Raw genomic sequence first — 26,401 nt, forward strand, 5'->3', positions numbered from 1 at the left:
ATGCTCACTTATTAATGAAAATATTTGAGAGGACAGAGAATACAGAGAAGCAGACTTCTTTGTGAAAACTTGTGCTTTACCAAAAGCAGGAGAAGAAGTATGCAATGCCACTCCATTAGTCTACTGTGTTGGATAGATTTTGCATGTTAGACAGCCAGTTAAGAAAATCTGGCAGAGCATTTCAAAGATTCTGAAACATTCCCAGGATGTAAGTACTGAGCCAAAAAGATGACTTCAAAGAATAGGACATGATCACTTGATAACACTTGATCCTTTTAGCTTAAGGAAATGGCAGCCCACTCCAGTACTATTGCCTGGAAAATCCCATGTACGGAGGAGCCTGTTAGGCTACAGTCCATGGGTTCGCAAAAAGTCGGACACGATTGAGCGACTCCACTTTTTCTCTTTATGCTGTTGGATTCTTGTCTAGAAAAGACTGAGCAGTTTTTGTAAAGAAAAGAGACCATGCTATTCTAAAATCAGATCTTGGTAGATCTTTAATTCAAGGAGACAAAAACATAGAGACCAATTTCTTTTGTACACTTTAGTTTTTCCCCTTTGGACCCTGGTGTATGATATTACGGTTGTTGATCTATTAAAACTATTTTAGTGTTTCTATTTCTTTGGTTTGAAAAATAAGACTTAGGTAGAGCTCTGGGCTAATAAATAGTTCATGTAGCCTCTGTGTTGACATTGGCCTGGACTTGTTCTCCTTTTATGGTGCCCGATGGATGACACAATCCAGGTCTAATGATAATTACATATGATGTTGCAGAGCTGAAAAGGACACTAGGAAGGCATCCAGACCAACTCCTCATTTTACAGAGGAAGGAACTGAGGCCCAGAGAGGGAAGTAATTTCTTAGGATCTCAGCAAGTTAACAACAGAGTTGGCCTGATTTTGTTGTTGTTAACTTTGCAAATGTCACTTATGGTATTCTATTTACACATTCCAAGTATCTCCTTAGCCCTGCTATTCTAGAAATGAGACCATCGCATCATGCTGGGTATCCTATTAGAATGGTTAATCTGCCTCCTATTTATTGTAGTAAGCAGAGATCTAAAGGTCACTTTAAACCAGCGAGAACTTGTTCTGAAAGTTAAAATTTGTTGTATATACTTGGATCTCTAATCTGTACAAGTTTATAAGAGAGAATTTTTTTTTTTTGCAAGAAGTGTAGTACTGACTAAGCTTTGGGAAAAAAATGTTTATGCCAGTAGAAAAGTTAATTTAGTGGAAGATGCTGCTAATTAAGTGGAAGGAATTGTATGCTTCGAAAAGTGTAGCTTCTTTTATTTCATCAGTGAAACTTAAAAATTCTCCACCCATCCCACTGTTTCCTAAACAGATCAGTGCATCGTCGATGGCATCACTTACAATGTGAATGACACATTCCACAAACGTCATGAAGAGGGACACATGCTGAATTGTACCTGCTTTGGTCAGGGCCGGGGTCGGTGGAAGTGTGATCCTGTTGGTAAGTAGCCTCGTGTCTCTAGCTGGATTTGAACACTGAGAATAGCTAGCAAGTTTCAGATAAGGAGAGTTCTTTGATATTACTTGATTGAAACTGGCTCTAGACTTTGATCACGGCCTGCAGAGAGCTGGGCAAAGTCTTTTCTTTAATCATGGACCAATATCTAAACTTGAGAGTGGTAGTCATTTATTTTTGCTGAATTTGGTAACACATGAAGGTTTACTTTAATTGAAACAAATTTGTTTTTTGGTTCTGAATCCTAAAGATAATTCATGTCTGAAAGAGAACTTTCCCTTGCTGACTGTGCAATAGTGTGGACAAATGATTATGCCAGTAAATATCTCCCTCCCAAATTCCTTATTTTTCTTGGCTGCCCTTTTAATAGATCTAAGCAAATAGTGAGGGTTGGGCCTTAAAAGAGCTGTGTTACCAGCTTTAAGGTAATCCATTAATATTCCTTTACTCAAAGAGACATGTTGCTCACCCAGAAAACAAACTGATCAGATGAGTTTTTTTGACCTGTGATTGCCAAAGCTGTGAGAGGCCTGAGAGGCTTTCTTAGAAGCCGCTCAGCAAGTTATTCAATAGTTGAAATTTAGCTCAGTTCATTTATATGTAAAATTAAGTCATCCACATTTTGAAGACATGTATAAAGTGATATTTTATCCTTGCTCTTCAAATGGTAAGCTATTTGCATTAAGATAGGTAAAATATAACATTAATTTATTTTTCTCAAATTAAGATTCAGATTGACAATATATACAGAAATCTAAATCTTAACATTTTTATTTAGAAATGTTATTCTTTTAGAAAGCTAATTATTCCTCCCAGTGGGTACTTTTTGACCATTAACTGTCCAGTAAGGTACAAGATATGAACAAAACATTTTTGAACTGCTATATTTGTAAGGACAGTTGCAAGTTTTTATTAAAATTAAGAGTCTGTGCTCTAGCACACCAAATTTAAATACTTTAAGTTTTCAAGACTGCTTACTCTTCTACTTGTGTATGTTTTAGATCAATGTCAGGATTCAGAAACCCGCACCTTTTATCAAATTGGAGACTCATGGGAGAAGTATTTGCAGGGGGTCAGATACCAGTGCTACTGCTATGGCCGGGGCATTGGGGAGTGGGCCTGCCAGCCCTTACAGACCTATCCAGGTAAGCAGCTTTACTCCATGGTGTTATAAAACACATGGCAACAGCAGTGTTTAGTAACACTCTGAAGCCTAAATTGGTGTCTCCTCCTTTTTCTATCCTTTTCTCATTTCACTGTCTAATCATTAATCGAATATTTTTTTACTTAAATGGTTTTCCTTTCTCCCTAGTCAAGTAGGAATAGAAGGCTGTGAAAAAGTGCCTGCATGTACATTTGTTTCTTAACATTGTAGAACATTCCATTAGGTTAAAACACTGGCTAAATTTCATTTCTCATCGGTACCTGTAAATAGAAACCATGGAGAGTAACTGATGCTGGGAGTAAAGGTCAGGATTTTATGTTATGTTTCTTAACAGAAAAATTGCATGGAGAAATTGCATGAAATGTATACACATTCTCATGTGTATCATACACATGATATGTATTCATTGTTTCATCCAGGCCCTCTTTTTGTCAGAATGTTCATGTGTTTGATCTTTTGGATTCTGGAACAAAATATCCTGGGTCCAGAGTTGAGTAACTTGGTCAGTTCTCTGCCCATGCTGTTCAAATACTCGAAAATGTTTATTGCTGGGTTTTTTTCAGGTCACAGGACATAATGCCTAGCTGGAGGTGTTATTCAGTTTTTAAAAAATTGAATTTAATTTTTGCTGAGTGACGAGTTAACAGTAAGATGGGTTGAATTCTGAAACTAATTTTTAGGCATCGTGGACTTCCCTGGTAGCCCAGTGACTAAGACTCTGCCCTTCCACTGTAGGGGGCACAGGTTTGATCCCTAGTCAGAGAAGTTCCACATGCCTTGTGGTGTGACCAAAAAATAAAATTAATTTTTGGGCATCAGTTACTTGACCAATTACTGAGATCAAAGTCTCTTGACTCTCTGCTAAGTTAAGATGTGGCCTATATTCAGAAAGAGAGATCATCAGGACATTGGAATCTGCCTATGACAGAAATCAAGATTGAGTTAACTAAGTCCCTTTTCAATGTGGTAAGAGATTTACTGTCATAAAGAAGAAGATATGGAACAACTTGGCCAAAAACAGTGTTTGCCAAGACATGGGTCCAGGTTTGTACATGCTGCTAAGTAGATACAAGTCAAGCTTCATTCACTATTTCCTCATCTGTAAAATGGGGAGATTTTAGCTGATTACCTTTAAGTTCCTTTCAGCACCAACAAACTAATAATCTATGATCCTAAAAACTGTTCATATATACCCTTTCTGAACTTAGAAGAGACCCTCCTCTCCCCTGGCTTCAGACGCTGTCTGGGCTGCTGAAGATGACTTTGCTTAACAGGTTCTCAGCACAGATTGACCTGGCTCTTAAACTGTATTTTGTGGTAGATTTGTGTGTAGGAATCACTTAAAATATTTTTTTTTGTTCAATAATTTTTAAAGCTCTGCAGAATTACTGTAAGTTCAGAAAGTATATAACTGAAGCTATTTTTTTTTTATGATACAACCAAAGGATAGACATTTCTAAAAAATTCTCTTACTGTCTATTTATGGTTCTTACTGTCTATTTATGGTTCTTACTGGTGTGGTGGTCTTGAAAGTGATAGAGAGAACTTTTTTCACTCTTTTAAAGTAAGCCTGTTCACATAACAGCTTGCTGGAAGCCTTTAGGTTGACACGCCAGAGATGAAATCTAAATGGGAAGGAATCCTCCTGTGTTGGACTTCTACGTGTTGATCTTGTTTCTTCTCTTCATAACAGAAGAGCCCATTGAGCGTAGAGGCGATTTCAGCGGAGAGGAGGTTGGCCTCCGTACACGGTCTGGGTCTTATCTGTGTGTTTGGGTTACTCAGTGGTTCCTGCCTGGCTTGTGGGGCTTTCAGAGTGTGGAAAGGATGATGGAACAACAGATCACCAGTCCCTCGTCTCTGAGCCTTTCCCTGTTTGTTCCTCCTACGGAGGATTCAGGAGAGTTGTTCAAACTAACAGAAGATAAGAGGCGTTTGGTTTGTCAATAGACAACCAGGAGAGCACAGATCTCAGAATAAAGAAAAAAAGGGCTGAGTTGCAAATGCATAAATGTTTAACTTCTCCAGGGTCACCATTACTGGAAATCATTCATTTGGGCCTTATTTCAAACTGGTTTTGAAAGTATAGACATTTTGTCATATGTCTTCTTAATGAGTCAAGTTTTCACAATGGTGTGAGTCATTGCTCTGGTTACTTTACAAAGTTTTACCGATTAATCAATATCAAAAGGCTTCCTAAAATGCTAAGTTTAAATAATGGAAAAGATGTCAGAATTTTCAAATTTCTTGGTCTTTGAATCATATGTAGAAAAAGTGGTGTAGAGTGATAGCTGGAATTTAATTGGCCTTACAAAAATCATGGATAATTTTTTTACTCTCTGAGCAAAATTGTGCTAAATGCAAGATATCTTATTACTGTTTAGGGTAGGTCCCTTAAAGGTGAGCTATGGTACAAGCCTAACATTGAAAACATAGGGTTTCAAACCAGCAGTTGGAAATTTAGAGGAAACCTTATGTTGTTTTGCGCCATCACTGAGTAAAAACCTCTGAGTCGCCTGTTTCTTTTTCCTCCCCTTTTCTTTACTGTCCTTCTCCTTGTGGACATAGAAGCATGATTAAGCTTAAAGGTAGGCAGTAAAGGTCACTTATATTATCTTTCTAAAACTTAATCTTGATAAACGTGTAACCATCATAATTTTTTTAAGATTTATTTATTTTTAACTGGAGGATAATTGCTTTATAGTATTCTTTCTGCCATACATCAACATGAATCAGCCATAATCATCATGATCTTTTTTTTTTAAATTTAAAACTATTTTTAAGCAGTTTTAGGTTCACAGCAATATCAAAAGGAAGGTACAGAGATTTCCCATGTTTCCTCTGCTCCCACACAGCACAACATCCCCTAATATCAACATCCCCACCAGAGTGGTACATTTGTTACAATCAGTGAACCTACATTGGCATTGAATCATCCGAAGTCCTTGCTTAGCTTTAGGAATGACTCTTGGTGGTATATACTGATGGCATCATAAACTTTTTTGTCTCAAAATCATGGTTGTTAAACTAAAATACATATCAGGCATCTCTTTACATGAGGAAATTATGGTAGGATTTCTTTTAAGGATCAATATTTAAGCAGCCTTATACCAATTATTATAGTATAAAAATGTGATAGTTCTATATTTACTGATATATATATGTTGTTTTGTTGTTGTTTAGTCGCTAAGTCATGTCCGACTCCTTGCGACCCCGTGGACCGTAGCCTGCCAGGCTCCTCTGTCCATGGGATTCTCCAGGCAAGAATACTGGAGTGGGTTGCCATTTCCTTCTCCAGATATATATATGGGAGTACTTTAAATAATCACATTTCTAAAATTTTGCCTCAATGTTTGTTTTCAAAAATGTATTTATATTCATATATATATATAATGATGAAGGGGTGATTCAAAGAGGGTTGTGGAATTGACTTCTGCCAGTTAATTAAAACAAACACCCTGCCGTGGTCTATCAAATATACACTTTAGAATTAAAATTGAGAATTTTATTTATTAATTTTTGTTTTTGTACAGCTTACAAATATGTGTACTAGATGAAATTAAGATTTAAAGAATGTTTATTAGTCTTTAGCCAAACTTTGAATTATTCTCAGCGTGGAAGTGAGTATATTATTCTAGAATTTTTGAGTCTGTCCAGATATGCAAGTTGTATATTTGTTCTGCTAGAGAAAACTTTATTTTCAAATAAAATTTAATAGTGAGGATAATAATCAAGTTTGAAAATCAATATTTTTTCTACGACCTTATGGAAAACTTAAATCTGTTAATAATCTGCTGAACTGCTCTAGCTAACATGCAAAATTTTGCTCTGTTTAACAGAATGTCTGTTAGAAATTCTTGGAAACATTATTACAAGAAACTTTATTTTTATTTCTAATAAGTTGAACATTGATTGACATCATAAAAAAGACAGTATTTAGTGTTCTGTTCTGCAGGCATAAATTTTCCATTTATTTAATAATTATCCTAAATAGAATCTACCCTATTAAGAAATTGATTCTACTTCTCTTGTTTTGCCTTAAAAAAAAAAACAAAAACAGAAGAACCAAAACCACACACTACATTTGTTGATAATAGTTTTATACATTAAGATGTGGAAATATTAAATTTAGTACACACTTCAAAATGTCATTTTGTTGATAACTACTTTTGAAAAAAATATAATGTTGATCTTAGCAATTTGACCAATCAATGGAATGATTTTAGAGCAAACTTCTTGAATGAAAATAAAACATTTTCCCAAACTGATAGGATCTTAGACTGAGAAGATGAGAAATAAAATTGAGTCTTTAATTATTACCTTTGTCTGTTTGTCTAAGATTCTACCCCATTTAGAAATGTGTTTGTTTTACATCATGTCATGTGGCCTTTGGAATGTTTTTTCTTTCTTGATGGTAGATTTGTCCTTGATGAAAAGCTCCACAAGCTAGAATTTCCTTCAAAGAAGTTTAGTATAAGTAAATGAAGTTTTTATTCTGTATTACATTATTTGTGTTAGAGTAGTTCCACAGTTTTCTCACAATTCTTTGAAAATGGAGAAGAAAGCAAACTAAGTGGCATTTAAAAAATTATTTGCTTGCAAATAAGTTTGAGTTGCATTTTTCATGTGAAAGACAAGAATCTATCCACTAAAAACAGATTTGTCTCATAGAGAATAGACCCGTGGTTGACAAAAGGAAGGGCGTGGGGAAGGCATGGAGGGAGAGTTAAGGGTTAACAGATGTAAACTATCATATACAGAATGCATAAGCAACAAGATCCTACTGTTCAGCACAGGGACCTATATTCAATGTCCTGTAATAAACCATAATGAAAAGGAGTATAAAAAAGAATATATATATGTGTGTGTGTATAACTGAATCACATTGCTGTACAGCAGAAATTAACACAATATTGTTATTTGACAGTGATTAATTAAGAAAAAAAGGATTTGTCTCATTGATTTCCAGTGTCAACATGTAAAAAATTAACTCCAGATAATTTTTATTGTGCTCCCATTTACTGATGAGCAAAACTGTCTTTAATGATGGCGATCCATGTGCACTACATTTTAAGTTGAAGTAAGGGAATGCTCAAGATCACCAAGTCTCATATTTTCATTTTCAGATGCAAGTGGTCCTGTCCAAGTAATCATCACTGAGACTCCAAGTCAACCCAACTCTCACCCTATCCAATGGAATGCACCAGAATCATCTCACATTTCCAAGTACATTCTCAGATGGAAACCTGTGAGTATCCTGCTCAAAATCCTTGGATACTGAGGCTCCTGATTAATAGATTCTGGGGACTTCCTGGTGGTCCAATGACTAAGACTTCCTGCTCCCAATTCAGGAGACCCACCCCTGTTCAATCCCTGGTCAGGGAACTAGATACTGCCTGTCATATCTAAGAGTTTGCGTGCCACAGCAAAAAGATGCCATGTGCCAGCTAAGACTAGGTGAAGCGAAATAAAGAAAAGTAAATAATAGAATATTATTTTTTTAAAAGGAGAAGGAAATGAACAGATTCTGAAAATGTGTTTCAGTTTTTGAGCTAGTAGATCTGATGAACTATTCACTTGGCATTGTATTTGTTTAGGGACCAAGCAAGATGTGGTCAATCTAATTGACATATAGATTTAGCTTTCTTTTGGTATTTAGGAGAACTTAACTCTTCATGTTAGAAACATCTTGTTTGTGAGTACTTAGAAATGATAATGCTTAAAATTATTCTTACCCAGCATGGGAAGAGAATCTAAAGTTTTTAAAAGTCTTCCAACTCCATCAAAGGGAAAGAAAACTACTGGCATCATTTTTCATGATTTGTAAAACAAAATAGCTAAGTTAATATCTTTCTTTTTTGGTTCACTTTTTAAGTGATTGTTTCTTCTTTTTATTTGACCATGCCACATGGCCTGAGGGATTGTAGTTTCCCAACCAGGCGTTGAACCAGGGCCATGACAGTGAACTCCCCAATTCTTAACCACTAGACCTCCAGGGAATTTCCATGATCATTTCATAAAACCTTACTTTCTAATCTTTGCAGTTATTTGGATAGAAGGGAGAGATGATGAGAGAAAAGTATAGATGAGGGATAGTATATTTAATGAGTGACTTTGTGACTTCCTACTAATCATCTAGAAATTGAAGAAATCTCACTAAGGAGGATATTGATCTATTAAGTCTCACTAAGGAGGATATTGATCTATTAAGTCTCACTAAGGAGGATATTGATCTATCAAGCTATAGTTTTTCTTACTGTCTCAAGCCTGCCCTTATATCTCTCCAAAATATATGACATTAATTTGAGAAAGTGTTTAAGCACAGGAGAAAACTGCCCATTTTAAATCACAGCTATTGGTTTCTAGGAACTGAAAAAGTAAAGCAAAATAAAACATTTGACCAACTCATACAATTGTATTAAATTCTTTTTGAAAAATTCAAGCTGTTGAAATCATTCTTTTTCTTCCCTCACCCTTTTTTTGTTACTGTCCACAGTATATGTAGTAGCCATTTAAAGAACTTTTTGTCTAATGATGTTAGTCGATGGGATGAATATATTTCTCTTCTAACACTTTCATGTCTCTCATTTCTCTTCACTGATTTTATTTACTTTAAACTTAACTCTGAAGTATCTGTGAGACCGCAGTAATAAGGGATAATTGCACATAGGTATGGAGACTGCAATGGCAACCAACTCCAGTACTCTTGCCTGGAAAATCCCATGGACGGAGGAGCCTGGTGGGCTGCAGTCCATGGGGTCGCGAAGAGTCGGTCATGACTGAGTGACTTCACTTTCACTTTTCACTTTCATGCATTGGAGAAGGAAATGGCAACCCACTCCAATGTTCTTGCCTTTAGAATCCCAGGGATGGCGGACCCTGGTGAGCTGCCATCTGTGGAGTCGCACAGAGTCAGACACGACTGAAATGACTTAGCAGCAGCAGCAGCACATAGGTATAAAATGTATATCAGGGCTTCCCATGGGACACTAGTGGTAAATAACCCACCTGCCAATAATGGAGACTTAAGAGATGCGGGTTCGATCCCTGGGTCAGGAAGATCCCCTGGAGAAGGGCATGACAACCCACTCCAGTATTCTTGTCTGAAGAATATCATGGACAGAGGAGCCTGGTGTGCTACAGTTCATAGGGTCACACAGAGTCAGACACGACTGAAGCAACTTAGCACGCACATAAAATATATATAAGTTAGAAAGTCTCCAAAGAGTGGACGTTATTTCTTTGAGATTTTTTAACACTTTTGGGTTTTTTTTTAAATATTTGTCACCTGAGAGTTTATTCTTGAGTATTTTCTTCTAATAACAAACCAAAAAATTCACATTGAATGAAAGGCTTACTATTAAATCTGAGCTAATTATAATGACTAATGTCTTTCACAAGGTATTTAAATTTAGAGAGTACTAGGATGACTTTCATTTATTTAAAAATTATAAAGGGACACTTGAGTATCTGAATTATTGAGGAACTGGTTGATTGGATAATTTTGTAAAATCACTGGGTATTAAAAATGTATTTCAACTTATAGTAGTGTAGAATATTTATACTTAAAATGATCTCAACTTGTTTGAAGTAAGGATGTTTCTTTTTTACACATTTTATTGCCATAAATTTTGTGATCCACGATATATTAATAAATTCAGACAGGATGTGAAAATATAAACTGGAGACAAAGATTAAATAAACTGAGATCACATTCTTCTGCAGTCTTGCCCAAAGTTGGCTAACCACTTTTGATGGAGTAGTTCATATCCAAGAATGAGTCATAAAACCAGAGCTGTGTTAAGCCTCATATGTGATGGTCCCAGGAACTGAGTCATGAAAGAATATTATGCCTTTGCTCTGTAAGAAATTTGGTTTGTATCCCACTAAATAAATATAGACTATAAAGCCTTTTCCCACTTCAGAGAGGAATATATCCCAGTTCATTGTGGAAATTTAAAAATTGGGAAAGGCAAAACTTGAGTTATCACCTTAGGTTGCTGTTATTAAACTGAATAATTAATCTGGCAAAAAGAAAGATGCCCAGGGCCTCCCTTTGTGTAATCTTGGGCACATCACATAACTCTGTTTCTTCATCTGTAAAATCAGGACTGTAATACCACTAACTTGGAGGAGGGAAGAGATAAAGCTTAAATAAGAGAATGAAAGGAAAACAGCACAGAGCATGGTACATAGTAAACCATCAGTAAATATTAGCGGTAATAACCATTATTATTAACATTAACAAATTCTGCTATAGGTTTCTATTCTGATCCCAGTTTTCCATGATATCCCCCTCAAATGGAGCTTCATAGACTCCTCGTTCTTCTTTGAAGAATGCTCCACATCATCTCCCAGCGTTCATCTTTGTAAATTCTTGTGTGATTTTTTTTGTTGTTGTTCACTTCAATTTTTAGAAAAATTCTCCAAACCGCTGGAAGGAAGCTACCATTCCTGGCCACTTAAACTCCTACACCATCAAAGGCCTGAGGCCAGGTGTGGTATACGAGGGCCAGCTTATCAGTGTCCAGCACTATGGCCAAAGAGAGGTGACGCGCTTTGACTTTACCACCACCAGCACGAGCCCAGCGGTGACCAGTATGTACCCCAGCAGCCCGTCCATCTGCACCTGCCTTTCTCAGACCTGGGCTCCCCACAGGAAGCGCTTTCTTTCTCGATTCATATTCTTCCACGGATGAATATGAGTATCCACATTTTATTTTTTTTCGTTGCGCAGGTCTTCACTGCTGCGCTGGCTTTCTCTAGCTGCAGTGAGCTGGGGCTACTCTTTGCTGCAGTGTGTGGGCTTCTCATTGTGGTGGCTTCCCTTGTTGTGGAGCATGGGCATATGGGCTTCAGTAGTTGTGGTGCATGGGCTCAGTTGCCCTGTAACATGTGGGATCTTAGTTCCTGGACATAGGGATCAAGCCCATGCCCCCTGCATTGGCAGGTGGATTCTTAACCACTGGGACTAATGGGGAAGTCGGGCACCTATCTTTTATTTTTTTTAATGGTATTTCACAGATGATGGTAGTAAGTTTTGTCTACGGCTGACAGCTCTTTGCCTTCTCTGTGACTCTAGGCAACACGGTGACGGGAGAGACCACGCCCTTGTCTCCTGTTGTGGCCACCTCTGAGTCGGTGACTGAAATCACAGCCAGCAGCTTTGTGGTTTCCTGGGTCTCGGCTTCGGACACTGTGTCTGGATTCCGGGTGGAGTATGAGCTGAGTGAAGAGGGAGATGAACCACAGTACCTGGGTGAGCTCCATGTGTTGATGACCAGCTGCTGGGAGACTCTGCTGGAGGTGGGACTGGGCAGAGAGGGCATCCACGCAGGAGGCCTGGGACATTTGGAACTAGTTGACCCTCCAGTGTGAGGATGGAAAACAACTGACCCTTTTTAGAATGGACCTGAGTTCTTCCTGAACCATGCTCACTTTCCTGGTCCCTGGTGGGAGCTGTGTTATGTGTTAGCCTGGGCACAGGTCCACATAACAATAGTGTGTTCTTCCTGGAAGTAATTGCCAGCATGGGGACTGTTAGCTTTGGGAGAGACACAGTACCCTTATTCATGCTTTTCAGATTCTCATGTTTAACGGACTTTAAAAAATTTTATTGTGGAGAAATATACACACTGAAAAGTACACAAATCATAAACATAGAACTCAGTGAATTTTTATAAAAAGAACACACCCACGTGACCAGGACTCAGATCAAGAAAAAGAACATCCCTCCTCCCCTATCCCCCATCATCCCTCACCCATAACCACTACTTAGACTTCTAACTACAGAGGACAACGTTTACAGATTTGGGGGTGGTTTAAAATTATATATCCTTAGAGAAAATATTTGGGAAAAGGGGAAAAAATTATCTCATAGTGCATTGATAATAACTAACTATACATTAGTACATTTCTTTATAGTCTTCTTCCTTCATTCCCCTCACCCCCATGAATATATAGTTTTAAAACTATCCTTCTCAAAGGTTATGGAGTCATTAGAGGGACTGGTATGCTCTGATAGTAACCTTTCCCTTTTATTTCAAAGATCTTCCCAGCACAGCCACTTCCGTGAACATCCCTGACCTGCTTCCTGGCCGAAAATATACTGTGAATGTTTATGAGATATCCGAGGAAGGAGAGCAGAATTTGATCCTGTCTACCTCACAGACAACAGGTATGTGTGGTGTGAAAAGACTTCTTTTCCCCCCTGTGAAACAGACCTGTAGCAGTATTTCCTGTTTTTCTCATTTCTTCCTTTCTTTGTTAGCACCTGATGCCCCTCCTGACCCTACCGTGGACCAAGTTGATGACACTTCTATTGTCGTTCGCTGGAGCAGACCCAGGGCGCCCATCACAGGTCAGCTTAGCTGCCTCTTCTTGGCTCCTATATTAATCTTGATGCCGTAAGAGGTGAGGGAGTGGATTCTGATCTATGAGCAGGCAAATCACTTGTATCTCTATTGTAATTACCGGACCAGAGTGTAGATATATGTGTGTCTGTGTGTGGTATTAATTAAGTCTTACAGCCTTACCTTCTTATGAATAATTTCCTCTTAAATATGTCTTAACTAACCTGTTTCACACAAACATGCACACACATAGTCACACAGGCACAAACCTCGAAATCCAGCTCATGGATTTATTAAACTAGGCATTCCCATGATAGAAGAGGGGTAATTCTTCTGAAAACCTCACTCTGAGACTTATTCTTAGAGGCAGCCGAGATGCCTTATTAGCTCATTAGGTGACTTAACTGTTTCTGAAGTTCCTAAATAACTCTGACAGGCTAGACAATTCTGGCTCAGAGTGGTTCCTTGACTGCTCCCATCATCTAGAGCTCAAAGAAAAGAAATCGATTTAACATGAATATTTTCACCTCCTGGGTTCTCTAATAGACATTTATTAAGGATCTTAGTCTTCAAGGATGATATTTATTATTAAAAAGCTTTGCATGACTATTCTTATTTTATCTTTGGACTGAATAGTCCTTATAAGAAGTAGCACAGTTGCATGAGTCCAGAAGAATTGCTCACTCTTCAAGAGTGATCCACCAAGAATCTAAGGGCTATTAGGAAAGGGGAATTTATGCCTTTTGAAACCTTTGTTTCATCAGTGTGTTTTACTCTTTTTCTCCGGAACCTGCAGGATACAGAATCGTCTATTCCCCATCCGTAGAGGGTAGTAGCACAGAACTCAATCTTCCTGAAACTGCCAACTCTGTCACGCTCAGTGACTTGCAACCTGGCGTTCAGTATAACATCACCATCTATGCTGTGGAAGAAAATCAGGAAAGTACTCCTGTCTTCATCCAACAAGAAACCACTGGAGTCCCACGTTCAGGTAACCTAAAGATGCTTCTTGTGCTGTCTTATCTCTTAAGGCTTAAGAAAGTCACATCTTGAACCTCCCTTTTGCCAGAGGAACAAAACCAACCTTGGCTTTTGTTTATTCCATGAGCCTACTAGGGACAACCAGACATGTAAGATCAAAGTATAATTGTCTCTTTTGGGGGATTATTTTGTCTCTGTCTGTGGTTCCAATATGCAAGTCATCCTATAGATTACTCTATCCCTGAACTTATGAAATTTAGCTGAAATGTCCTCACTGTAAAGTAACTAGTAAAAACTGGCTATTGGCTTTCCTGATTAAAAATTGACAGCATAAAGCCTTCATATTTTCCCCAAGAAACCTAAGGGGTAGTTCATCTGTTGCTCTTAAGTATTAAAAAAAAGATTCATTAAAGTAAAAACCACATTTTATTCTGCTGTCATAAGAGTTTGCTTAGGGGTTTTGGGGGGTATGTTTATTTTAAACCCCCTGATAGGACACTTCATTTGATGGAAACTCATCTGCTTACATTCACATTTTACGTAATAGTTTTAAATGTCAAATGTAAACAAGATGACTAAACCATGAAAATATAACCCCAAAAATGTGTTCTTAGATTTAAAGAGAAGACAGCGTTGCTCTGAAGAAAGGGGCTCTATGAATTGCCTTATACACATCTGGCAAACTGGTTTTTTAAAAATAATCAGCAGGAATTGTGAATGACTGCTTGGCTTTTGTCTGTTAGATAAAGTTCCCCCTCCCAGGGACCTGCAGTTTGTGGAGGTGACAGACGTGAAGATCACCATCATGTGGACACCCCCAGCGAGTCCAGTAACCGGTTACCGCGTGGATGTGATCCCTGTCAACCTGCCCGGGGAGCATGGACAGAGGCTGCCCGTCAGCAGGAACACCTTTGCAGAAGTCACCGGGCTGTCCCCTGGGGTCACTTATCACTTCAAAGTCTTCGCCGTTAACCAGGGGAGAGAGAGCAAGCCTCTAACGGCACAGCAGGCAACCAGTAGGTTTGGGATCCTTTATCTCCACACCAAACTCTCCACCCTCCCTTTCCACTTGTGATGAATGGGCAGCATGCCATTCACAACTAGGTTCACAATTAGAAACAGGAATATACTCAAAGGACAGGAAATGTGTAGTCAAAACAGAGCCCATCAGACATGAATACAAACTCAGATGAGCTCCATAGAGACTAAATGGTAATCGATTTCCCAAATACATGGAGACATAACACTAAAGGAGCAAAACTTAGCCTAATTTTCCTTGCTAATGGAGACATGGATTGAAAATTTGAGTACTTTTTTGTATAATTAAATATACTTAGGTCAGACTTCAAGAGTAGTCTCTTAATCCTTTTATAGCAGAATTATTTATAAATAGTAATTGCGAACATTCATTGTATATTAAGCACCAGGTCATATGCTCAGTTCTTTATTAGCATTATCCTCATATTTAATCCTCAATTTGAGTTAATAAGGAAGGGCTTATTATTATCCCTACGGGATACATGAAGAAACTGAAGCTTATAAAAAATTCTGCAACTTGTAAAGTTACAGAGCTGAAAAATGATGGAGTGGGGATCCATATAGACCTATGTCTTTTTGACTCCAAAGCCCATGCTTTGTTATTATACTTGACTATCTCTTAAACATATCCTCCCTCTGAAAAGTGTTTTAAATTATTGTAGGGAAATTGCCAGTTATCATACTCAAGAAAACCAACAATTTATGTGATTCTTTGTGCTAGGGCAAACTCACCGGGGTCTTGCCATGAATCTGAGGTTCTGAGTATATGTTATCATTTTTGTCTAATCTGAATCATGTGAAAGTTACTTTTATTATTCAAGCAAAGGATTAGTCGTTAATTAAATGCAGAAAACGTCACTGTTCCACATGGAACTTTCTTTTTACCCTCATTTTAATGGGTTTATTTCTCTTTTCTTCACCTGTTTGGCTCAGAGCAGAACAAACTATAGCTTCACAAGTACTGGCTTTTGTTTTTAAATACCATCTCTGCAATGTTAGTGTAATTTCTGAGGGTAATGGGAAAATCATGCTAGAAAATTATAAACTTTCTGCAGGATCAGAGTTAGGCAAACACAGTGAGTAATTTCTCACGACTGACAAGAGTTTTGTGAAGTTCTCCATAGTCTTTTCTTCATGGCTCAGTATTTCCAAGGTTTTGATCTTCGTTTCAACCTTGAGAAGAAAGAACTTAGAAAATTCAGTCAGGCTTTAGGATTTCAGTATGATAATTCTGAAGTGCAGCTATTTCTTGACGTGTTTCATCTCTTTTTCTAGAATTGGATGCTCCCACCAACCTCCAGTTTATCAATGAAACCGATACCACGGTCATAGTGACCTGGACTCCACCTCGTGCCCGGATAGTCGGGTACCGACTGACTGTGGGCCTGACCCGGGGAGGCCAGCCCAAGCAGTACAACGTGGGGCCCTCAGCCTCGCAGTACCCACTGAGGAACCTGCAGCCTGGCTCTGAGTATGCTGTAAGCCTCGTAGCCGTGAAGGGCAATCAGCAGAGCCCCAGAGTCACCGGAGTCTTCACCACTCGTAAGTCAAATTTTAAATGTCTTTTCTTGGTGATGTCTCATCTTATTTACATTCTCTCCCCTTCATCCATTTTTTAAGAAGTTAACTTAGGGAATTCCACGGTGGTCCAGTGGTTAAGACTCTGCTTTCCCTGTGCAGTTCCCTAGTCAGGGAACTAAGATCCCACAAGCTGTGCAGTGTGGCCAAAAAAGAACAAAAGTTAACTTAAAAAATTTTGTACAAGTTTTAAATGATTATTTTTAATTAAAAAAAAAAAAAGATATTTAAAGTGGTCCTACTCAAAGTGTGATCCATGGACTTAACTGCTGCTCTGTGAGTTGTTTGTTACATGGACTAATGAGCTTATGCCAGAATGGATCAGGGAGCACTCTGTTCAGTTTAGTTAATACTTTCTTGAAGCAGTTTTCTTGATGAAGGAAGCAGTGGATTATATGACATATGCTACCAAGATCCTTATTTCTTCCCAGAGTAGCATGGTTTAAGACACCCCAGTTATTCAAAAATTGAATGCTACTGAATTAAATGAATTTACTAAATACTAGTTAAGGCAAGAAAAAAAAATCAGCCACTGTATCTACATCCTGATTGAGCATAGAACAACAGCATTGAATATGGAAGAAAAACATCTACCAGTTGAATAGAAACCAACAGGACGAGAAGCTAAGGAAGTGATGAGTGTTGACAACAGCAGATTAAAGTACTTCTGCAGAACAGGATGGATAGCTTTTTTTTTTTAACTTTTCTTAAATCACTCTCGAGATTCCACAGAAGGAAAAATGCTGACGGTAATTTTTGGTCATGTCTGTCTTTTGCTCAACACTTTACAGGAAGTGACCTTAAATCTCTTTCATATCTATATCACAATAGAGGACTGTATTCATGAGTTGATTTCTATTAAATGCATATTCATAAATTGATTTCTATTAATGCATCTCATTTACCTTACAAAGAAATATGAGACTCATAATTTCTAGATAAGCATTAATTGCTGTTTTTAGCTCATTTTGAATTACAGAAAGACCTAACTAAACACTTCTTCAGCATATATTGCAACTGTGAACTAGCTTGCAGTTTTCTAAAAGCTTTCCACAAATTGTATTCTAACTTGAAAAATAGATGTTAAAAAGCATTCAAAAAGTGAATATGTTTAGTTTATAAATTACTGTGAAATTTATTTCATAAAAAACAGTGTCTATAAAATTTTCCTTGTAGGAATTCATAATTTATTAAAAATTTATTTCCATTTAAATTGCATGTATAAAGCTTGGCTAGTAAATGCTTTTTCCTAAGTAACTGCTAGTCATAAACAAGTAAAATCTACTTTTTATCTATAAGCTGACTTTTAAATTTTGCTATTTTATATTACATGTTACTAAGACTCTAAAATCTATTAACATGAAATCAGTATCTTTGTATTTCTTGTAAATACCTGTTTCTTATAGATGACATTCTTTGCATTAGGATGGAGTTTAGTAGATTGAAGTCTTTTACTGACCACGTGTTATCTTTTTTACTTTTTAACATGAAATATATTTTACCCAGTTTCTTTTGTTGGGTAAAATGCCTATAAAAGAATAAGCATCTTGTTTATTTTATTGAAAAATAGTTGATTTACAATGTTATGTTAATATCTGCTGCACAGCAAAATGACTCAGTTATACATATGAATATATATTCTTTTTCATATTCTTTTCAATTATGATTTATCACAGGATATTGTGTATAGTTCCCTGTGCTGTACAGTAGGACCTTGTTGCGTATCCATCCTAGATATACTAGTTTGAACCTTTTAATCCCAAACTCGCAATCTTTCCTCTCCCACCTTCTCTCCCTTTGGCAGCCGCAGGGCTGTTCTCTGCATTTGTGAGACTTTTTTTTGTAGATATATGTTCATTTGTGTTGTATTTTAGATTCCACACGAAAGTGATATCATATGGTATTTGTCCTTCTTTCTGACTTCACTGTGTATGATAATCTCTAGGTCCATCCATGTTGCTACAGATGGTATTCATTCTTTTTAATGGCTGAGTAACATTCTATTTTAATGTATGTACCACATCTTCATTCATCTGTTGATGGACATTTAGGTTGCTTCTGTGTCTTGGCTGTTGTAAAAAGTGCTGCTGTGAATCTAGGGATGCATGTATCTTTTAGAATTAGTCTGTGTATATGTCCAGGAGTGGAATTGCTGGATCATATGGCAACTCTATTTTGAGTTCTTTTGAAAAACCTCTCAGAAAAAAAAAAAAGAAAAAGAAAAACCTCCATACTGTTCTCCATAGTAACTGCACTAATTTACATTCCCACCAACAGTGTAGGAGGGGGTCCCTTTTCTCCGCACCCTCTCCAATGTTTTTTATTTGTAGACTTTATAATGATGGCCATTCTAATTGGTGTGAGGTGGTATCTTATTGTAGAGGTATCTTATTGTAGTTTTGATTTGCATTTCTCTAAGAGAAAGCATTTTTAATGATACTAACAATAAGTGGAGTGGGTGGGACAATTATCGGCTATTTCAAGTACTTTTGGAGACTTTGATATACTGGATATGTTATTTTATTGTGTACACAGTACATTTATAAAAATAAAATTTTATTTGAGTTAACTGATAAAACTTCTTTTATTAGATAAAAGAGATGCCTTGCACATAGTATGCTTTCAAAAAATATTTGTTGACTAGATGATTGTGAAAACAGCTCAATTAAAGTTAGGTTTAACATTTTTTTCTTTGGCCACACTGTGCAGCATGCAGGATAGTTCCCTGACCAGGGGTAGAATCCATGGCTTCTAACCACTGGACCACCTGGGAAGCCCCCCCATGCTTAAGATTTAAATAAGCTTCTGTTAGCAGGGAGTTTTGAGGTTGTGAACATCAGCTGGACTTGCATATTTTTGGTATTGCTCTAAGTTTCTGTAGATTTTTTTTACTGTTACCAAACTAAATTCTGGAATAACTTTTCTGGGTTTTATAACTTGTACTAAATTCTTAAGAGCATATGGTGGGGGTAGGAGAGCTGTTTCTGGGGGAAAACCAGCCTACTCCTTTATAAATAGGGCAAATTTTATTTTTTTAACATCCAGGCTGTCCTTCACCTAACAAGACCTGCCAGAATCCATAGCTCATACTTACAGTCACATTCTTTGTTTGCCATCAGTTTGTGGGTTTGTGGTTTGGAGGGTTTCCCATAATGGTGTTCCCAGGCAGAGAGCATCGTCTTAAACTTGGGAACCTTTTAGCTGGCTGGCTCAAGCAATAGAAAACACCCAATCATAAAGCCCAAGACAGTTGAAAATGTTTTTTTTGAAAAAACTGTGGCTTTCACAGATGTTCAGTGAAAGAAACTGACTGCTCCCTGAATTGTTTCTTGTGGTCATTAAATGGTCACTCAGGGATGGCCATGGCATTTTGGCAAAGTCAGTGGCAACCGAATAGTGTATGATTTCAGTGACTCTGGGAAGGCATCATGGGTCACCCATCCTAATTCTCCTGAAAACATTATCAAAATAATAACATACTCATGAAACATGCCTCTAAACCAGTAGAACTTCAGTCCAGCCATTAGAGCAGTCATTACAAAGGAGCCCACACACATATTTTGTTTTTTCAGACAACAGGATTTTAAAAGTGATTTTTCAAAGGTTGCATATGAAAATCTAGATTGGAAGACAATTGCAATGCTGGGCCTGAATTTTCCCATGACTGGAGCTGAGTAATAACAGAGTAGTCTTAAAGATTCTTAATATCCATTTGTCTAAGTCTGCAGGATGTCTTTGTCAAATCAGCCATTCATAATTTAGAATAAAAATGCATTTACTAGGTTTTTTCTCGGTGGATACAAAAATTTGGTTGGGATGCAAAGAGGAAGAAATTATGAAGGCCATGTGCCATGGCCACATGCTTGAAAACCTGGAATTTGACTCACCTGATACAAATGCCTTAACTTCTAAGACCTCACCTTTCCCATAGCAGCCAGTTATCAAAATGCTTGTTTTCCTTATTACAAGATTTAGTTGTTCTGCCAATTATATTTTAAAGAGTTTATGATAAGGTCTGTAAGAATGTTGAAAATGTGTATCTGAACTTTGTGTACACATACTCTTCCTTTTTTTTTTTTAAAGTATTATTTTCACTAAGAAATAAGTGATGTCAGGATCTAGGAGATTTGAAATCAACTTTTCTTATATCTGCTAAATCTCTGTAGTGTGATTATTCTGAGTGAATAATTATATATTTAAAGAAAGACTATTTAGAATTTATAAGTTCATCCATAGTGGCAGATTTTAACTTTCATATGGCATCTCTTTTTGCAACCAAAAATAATTGGCCATTAGCTTGAATGGGAAGGGAGTTTGGGGGACAATGGATGCATGTATATGTATGGCTGAGTCCCTTTGCTTTTCACATGAAACTATCACAATATTGTTAGTTAGTTACTCTTATATGAAATAAAAAATAATAATTGGCCATCATTATGGAATGACTCAGCATAATCGTCTATAATTTAACCATTGTTCTCAAAATAATGTTTAAGAAGCAGAGTGATAATCAGTTTGTGATGACCAATTTTACATTTTATATGGGATTTTATACTGATGATAGGGAAAGTTGTCATAAAACTCAAATCCCAAACATGATGAAAAAACACAGATTACAGAATCCAAGGAGTTGAAAGGGTCCTCTGCAGTCATCCAACTCCTCGTTATTCAAATGTGATTCATGGACCTACAGCACTGGTATTATGGAAATGCAAACTACCCAGCCACATATGTACCTATAGAATCAGATCCTGCATTTAAGCCAAGTCTCAGATGATTTGTATGGTACATGAAAGATTGAAAGGCACTGATCTACTCCAAATTTTCATGTATGTTACATTTTGGATCATTAGTTGACTGAACTGAGGTACCAGATAAAAAATATTTATCTGCATTCTCTGTGATTTCGAGGTTTGAACACATGCTTTTTTGATTCCATTTCACAGTGCAGCCTCTGGGCTCCATCCCACCTTATAACACAGAGGTGACTGAGACCACTATTGTGATTACATGGACACCTGCCCCAAGGATTGGCTTTAAGGTAAATTGCAGATGTTCCCAATCTCTTGTGATACAGCCCTGAGGTGCCCTCTTGTTTCTGGATGTGGTTAAAACAGGATGTTTCAAGAACTGGGTGAACTGGGTTTTGTCCTGTTTCTGTTCATACCTCTCTGGCCACATTGTCAGGGCATCACAATACTTCTACCTCCCTGAATTGCTGGAAAGATGGATTGAGGCTGTAAAAGTGCTTTGCAAAGAAGAAAACATTAGTATGAAGCTATTAGTTGTTGTTATCTTGTTTTCTCTATCCTTTCCCCCAGGGAATTACATTTAAAGATATATATAGGGAAAACGCATTTGTTGTGTTCTAAATAGGTATCAAGTTCACAAAAACCAATTTAGGGAGACCAATTAAACTCAGAATAGCTCAAAAATCACATTTTCATCCAATCAGTTTCATCTCAGCTTGTTCAAAGCCCCTTGGGTGAATCTCTTAATAGAAGTTAAGATTAAGCTCTTCCCTGTAGATCTGGATACTTGTTTTTTAAAGTAATGGTATTAGGGAAGTGAGGAATACAAATGAATGTGTTTAAAAGATTTCCTTTCTTTGGCATTTAGAGTGTGGAGAGAGAAATATTTATTATACTTTAAAATAAAATCAAGACTAAATCCTAATGATTGTTTGTTTTAAAATATATACCAAAGACCACTTCTTTTTTGAAATATGCAGTTCAGTTCAGTTGCTCAGTCGTGTCCGACTCATTGTGACCCCATGAACCACAGCACACCAGGCCTCCCTGTCCATCACCAACTCCCAGAGTTCACCCAAACCCATGTCCATCGAGTTGGTGATGCCATCCAACCATCTCATCTTCTGTCATCCCCTTCTCCTCCTGCCCTCAATCTTTTCCAGCATCAGGGTCTTTTTAAATGAGTCACCTCTTCTCATGAGGTGGCCAAAGTATTGGAGTTTCAGCTTCAGCATTAGTCCTTCCAATGAACACCCAGGACTGATTGCCTTTAGGATGAACTGGTTGGATCTCCTTGCAGTCCAAGGGACTCTCAAGAGTCTTCTCCAACACCACAGTTCAAAAGCATCAATTCTTCGGCGCTCAGCTTTTTTTATAGTCCAACTCTCACATCCATACATGACCACGAGAAAAACCATAGCCTTGAGTAGCATATTGGTAATTATACTACTTAAATACAGAGTATCCCTTTTTGAAGATCGTCAATGTATCTTTTAAATTTCCCTTAGTGGTGTCATTTGGACTTTCAAAGCCTTATGACTTACTAAGGCTGCCTCCAGAGTTAAACCCTGGTGATTCAATATTACCTAGTTGTTTTTTTTTAATAAAATACTAAAACGGTTGAAAATTCTGGGCATAGTAATCTTAATTCTTCTTTTGTAACATATCAATAAAAAGCCTCTTGATGAAAGTGAAAAGGTTGGCTTGAAGCTCAACATTCAGAAAACAAAGATCATGGCATCTGGTCCCATCACTTCATGGGAAATTGATGGGGAAACAATGGAAACAGTGTCAGACTTTATTTTTTTGGGTTCCAAAATCACTGTGGATGCTGATTGCAGCCATGAAATTAAAAGACGCTTACTCCTTGGAAGGAAAGTTATGACCAACCTAGACAGCATATTAAAAAGCAGAGACATTACTTTGCCAACCAAGGTCCGTCTAGTCAAGGCTATGGTTTTTCCCGTGGTCATGTATGGATGTGAGAGTTGGACTGTGAAGAAAGCTGATCACCGAAGAATTGATGCTTTTGAACTGTGGTACTGGAGAAGCCTCTTAAGAGTCCCTTGGACTGCAAGGAGATCCAACCAGTCCATTCTAAAGGAGATCAGACCTGGGTGTTCATTGGAAGGACTGATGCTAAAGCTGAAACTCTAATACTTTGGCCACCTCATGCGAAGAGTGGACTCACTGGAAAAGACTCTGATGCTGGGAAGGATTGGGGGCGGGAGGAGAAGGGGACGACAGAGAATGAGATGGCTGGATGGCATCACCGACTCGATGGACATGAGTTTGAGTGAACTCCGGGAGTTGGTGATGGACAGGGAGGCCTGGCGTGCTGTGATTCATGGGGTCGCAAATAATCGGTCACAACTGAGCGACTGAACTGAACTGAACTGAATCTTGGATTTGAAGCTGTGAACATACTTCTTCAAAAGGAGTGTTTTTGAAGTACAAAGTGTTACAGGGGCTGGTACCTTTAAGTTGAACGTTAGTAACTCATTAAAGAGAGAACTTCAGGATTTCTTCCAGCAAAAAGTAAATAAGAAATGAACGGACATGTAGCCGAAAGCCTTTGTGTACTTCTGGTTTGTACCAGGAGGTTATTTATCAAGTGAAACAATATATAATGATGTTTCTCTGGAACCTTCCTTTATAAACTACCTTGACTTAGTTTTGGAAGATACTTTCCCTAACTGGCACCTTCCCCCCAATTCTGGGGAATTTCCAGTGAAATTATTTAATAAAGCTAAAGTAGGGTCCCAACTTATTCCCAACTAGAAGCAGAGTACATTTCCTGAGGAGTGCAGATTATGAGAAGCACAACCACAACTTCTCAGCAGTAACCCAGCTCTGGAAATATTTGTCCTTGGTGTTTATTTTGCGTTCTTTCTCCTAGCTGGGTGTTCGACCAAGCCAGGGAGGAGAAGCACCACGAGAAGTGACTTCAGAGTCAGGGAGCATCGTTGTGTCTGGCCTGACTCCAGGTGTGGAGTACGTTTACACCATCTCTGTCCTCAGAGACGGGCAAGAGAGAGATGCACCGATTGTGAAGAAAGTGGTGACACGTAAGAGTTCTTTGCCTCTCTTCATATTTTAAACTCTTGCACTTTTTGAAGGTAACTGATAGCGGTATCGCTGTTTCCTTAACGATAATGACACAAGGGAAAGATTTCATTCCTACTTCTATTATTAGCTATTCTAAGTCTGGAGTAGCAAGTTCAACTGATATCATATAATTCATGGCATCAGAAGTGTTCTTTCCATATCAAAAGTTATCTGTGAATTGACAACACAGAAAAAGATTTCAGCAGTGTTGCAAAATTTAAAATTGTAAAAAAAAAAAAGCTCTCAGAGAATTGCTATCCATCATGGTTTTACAGTACAACTTCTTTATTTTTACTGATAATTGGAGGAAGGGAGAGAGGGAGGGAGTGGGGAGGAAGGGAGAGAAACATTCTATAACTCAAGCACTTTATGCTAGTTTTGTATGCATGTGTGCGTGCATGCTAAGTCACTTCAGTTGTGTCCGACTCTTTGTGACCCCATGGACTGTAGCCTACCTGGCTCCTCTGTCCATGGGATTCTCCAGGCAAGAATACTGGAGTGGGTTTCCATGCCCTCCTCCAGGGGATCTTCCCGACCTAGGAGTTGAACCCACATCTCTTATGATAACTGCATTGGCAGGCAGGGTCTTTACTACTAGCACCACCTGGGAAGTCCCATGAGAGCTTTAAGTTTTAATTAAAATTTTTTTCTGTGTAGCACTGTCTCCACCAACGAACTTGCACCTGGAGGCAAACCCTGACACTGGAGTGCTTACAGTCTCCTGGGAGAGGAGTACCACTCCTGGTAAGTCCACAATGTATCCGAGGACAGAATTCTAAGGGTAATGAAAGGTAGAAATGACCTCCCTTTTACAGAATGAAAAAACTTAGAAAAAAATGAATTTATATCCATTGTCACAAATGTTATAGAACTGGGATTGTAACTTAAGTGTTCAGACTCACTCTCACATTCAGCATCATGTTTTTGGATTTTAATTGTTAGTTTTACTTATATTCAATACTGAGAAATTTGTCTAAATGGCATTCCGTGATTGTTTTTTTAAAGCTTTACATAAAGCTTTTATCTAAATTCGTTCACACATATTTATACCCATGGACTGTAGCCTGTCAAGTTCCTCTGTTCATGGAATTTTCCAGGCAAGAGTACTGGAGTAGGTTGCCTTTTCCTGCAGGAGATCTTCCCGACCCAGGGATTGAACCTGTGTCTCCTGCATTTAAGGCCATTTCTTGACCTGCTGAGCCATCAGGGAAGCCCTATACAATCCTAATATGTGTAAAGATATGTATGACAATATTCAAGTATCATTATGGAATGGGGCAATGGCAAGAGAAATTTTAGATAGTCCTGATCTTTGTCAAGTCCATGAGAAATATTAATGAAAATATTTATCATTGGTTATGTTGGGGGAATTATTATTGAGATATCAGGATACTTATTATTGGGAAAATTCTAAATTAGAAAACAGAATTGCCAACTAATGTTGATGGCATCCGTAACTACTATATGTACTTAATAGATGGCTTTATTTTGCTTATTATTTCACTATTCTTATTTGTACTCTCATTTTTTAAAAATAGTTCTTACCTTTGCTGGAATACACAGTGGAGGCAATTATCTCTAAATAGGATCAATATGTGCTGTCACACACAATAAAGCTAGCTCAAATATCCTTTTTAATTCCCTCTGAAGTAAAGAGATTTTGGTAAAGTTTTCATTACCTGTAGAAGCATCATTTAAGCCCAAACTACACTATTTCCAGTTGAATCACTCTAAAGTTGAAACTTTTAGGTTGGCAGGTTTCATGCTTGTCAAAAGCTAGATCATTAATATTTAGTCTTAATGGATTGTTTAGTCTGTCCATCTGAATGGTCACTAGTACATGTAATGACCCAAACATTTATTGCCCATCCAGTTGGAATTCCTTGTATATACTACTTTAGTGGTCACCTCATTCCTAATTATAAAATATACTGTC

At 37.7% G+C, this 26,401-nt stretch overlaps 1 protein-coding gene across 12 annotated transcripts in view; it reads left to right on the forward strand.

The window, feature by feature from the left end:
- The window catches only part of FN1 (fibronectin 1), a 71,403-nt gene that overhangs the window by 14,519 nt on the left and 30,483 nt on the right, over positions 1-26,401 (forward strand). For all 12 annotated transcript variants that reach the window (XM_088827751.1, XM_055397164.2, XM_088827761.1 and 9 more), the window contains exons 11-23: positions 1,349-1,477; positions 2,494-2,637; positions 7,784-7,905; positions 11,075-11,255; positions 11,740-11,916; positions 12,706-12,834; positions 12,928-13,017; positions 13,806-14,000; positions 14,734-15,006; positions 16,304-16,570; positions 21,553-21,647; positions 24,257-24,425; positions 25,123-25,209. In XM_088827751.1, the coding sequence (XP_088683877.1) occupies positions 1,349-1,477; positions 2,494-2,637; positions 7,784-7,905; positions 11,075-11,255; positions 11,740-11,916; positions 12,706-12,834; positions 12,928-13,017; positions 13,806-14,000; positions 14,734-15,006; positions 16,304-16,570; positions 21,553-21,647; positions 24,257-24,425; positions 25,123-25,209 (2,058 nt within the window). The remainder of the gene's footprint in view (positions 1-1,348; positions 1,478-2,493; positions 2,638-7,783; positions 7,906-11,074; positions 11,256-11,739; positions 11,917-12,705; positions 12,835-12,927; positions 13,018-13,805; positions 14,001-14,733; positions 15,007-16,303; positions 16,571-21,552; positions 21,648-24,256; positions 24,426-25,122; positions 25,210-26,401) is intronic.

The sequence above is a fragment of the Moschus berezovskii genome, chromosome 2 (assembly GCF_049115385.1).
Source record: "Moschus berezovskii isolate FMDL1 chromosome 2, NW_MosBer_1.0, whole genome shotgun sequence".
In the NCBI taxonomy this organism is placed as follows: domain Eukaryota; kingdom Metazoa; phylum Chordata; class Mammalia; order Artiodactyla; family Moschidae; genus Moschus; species Moschus berezovskii.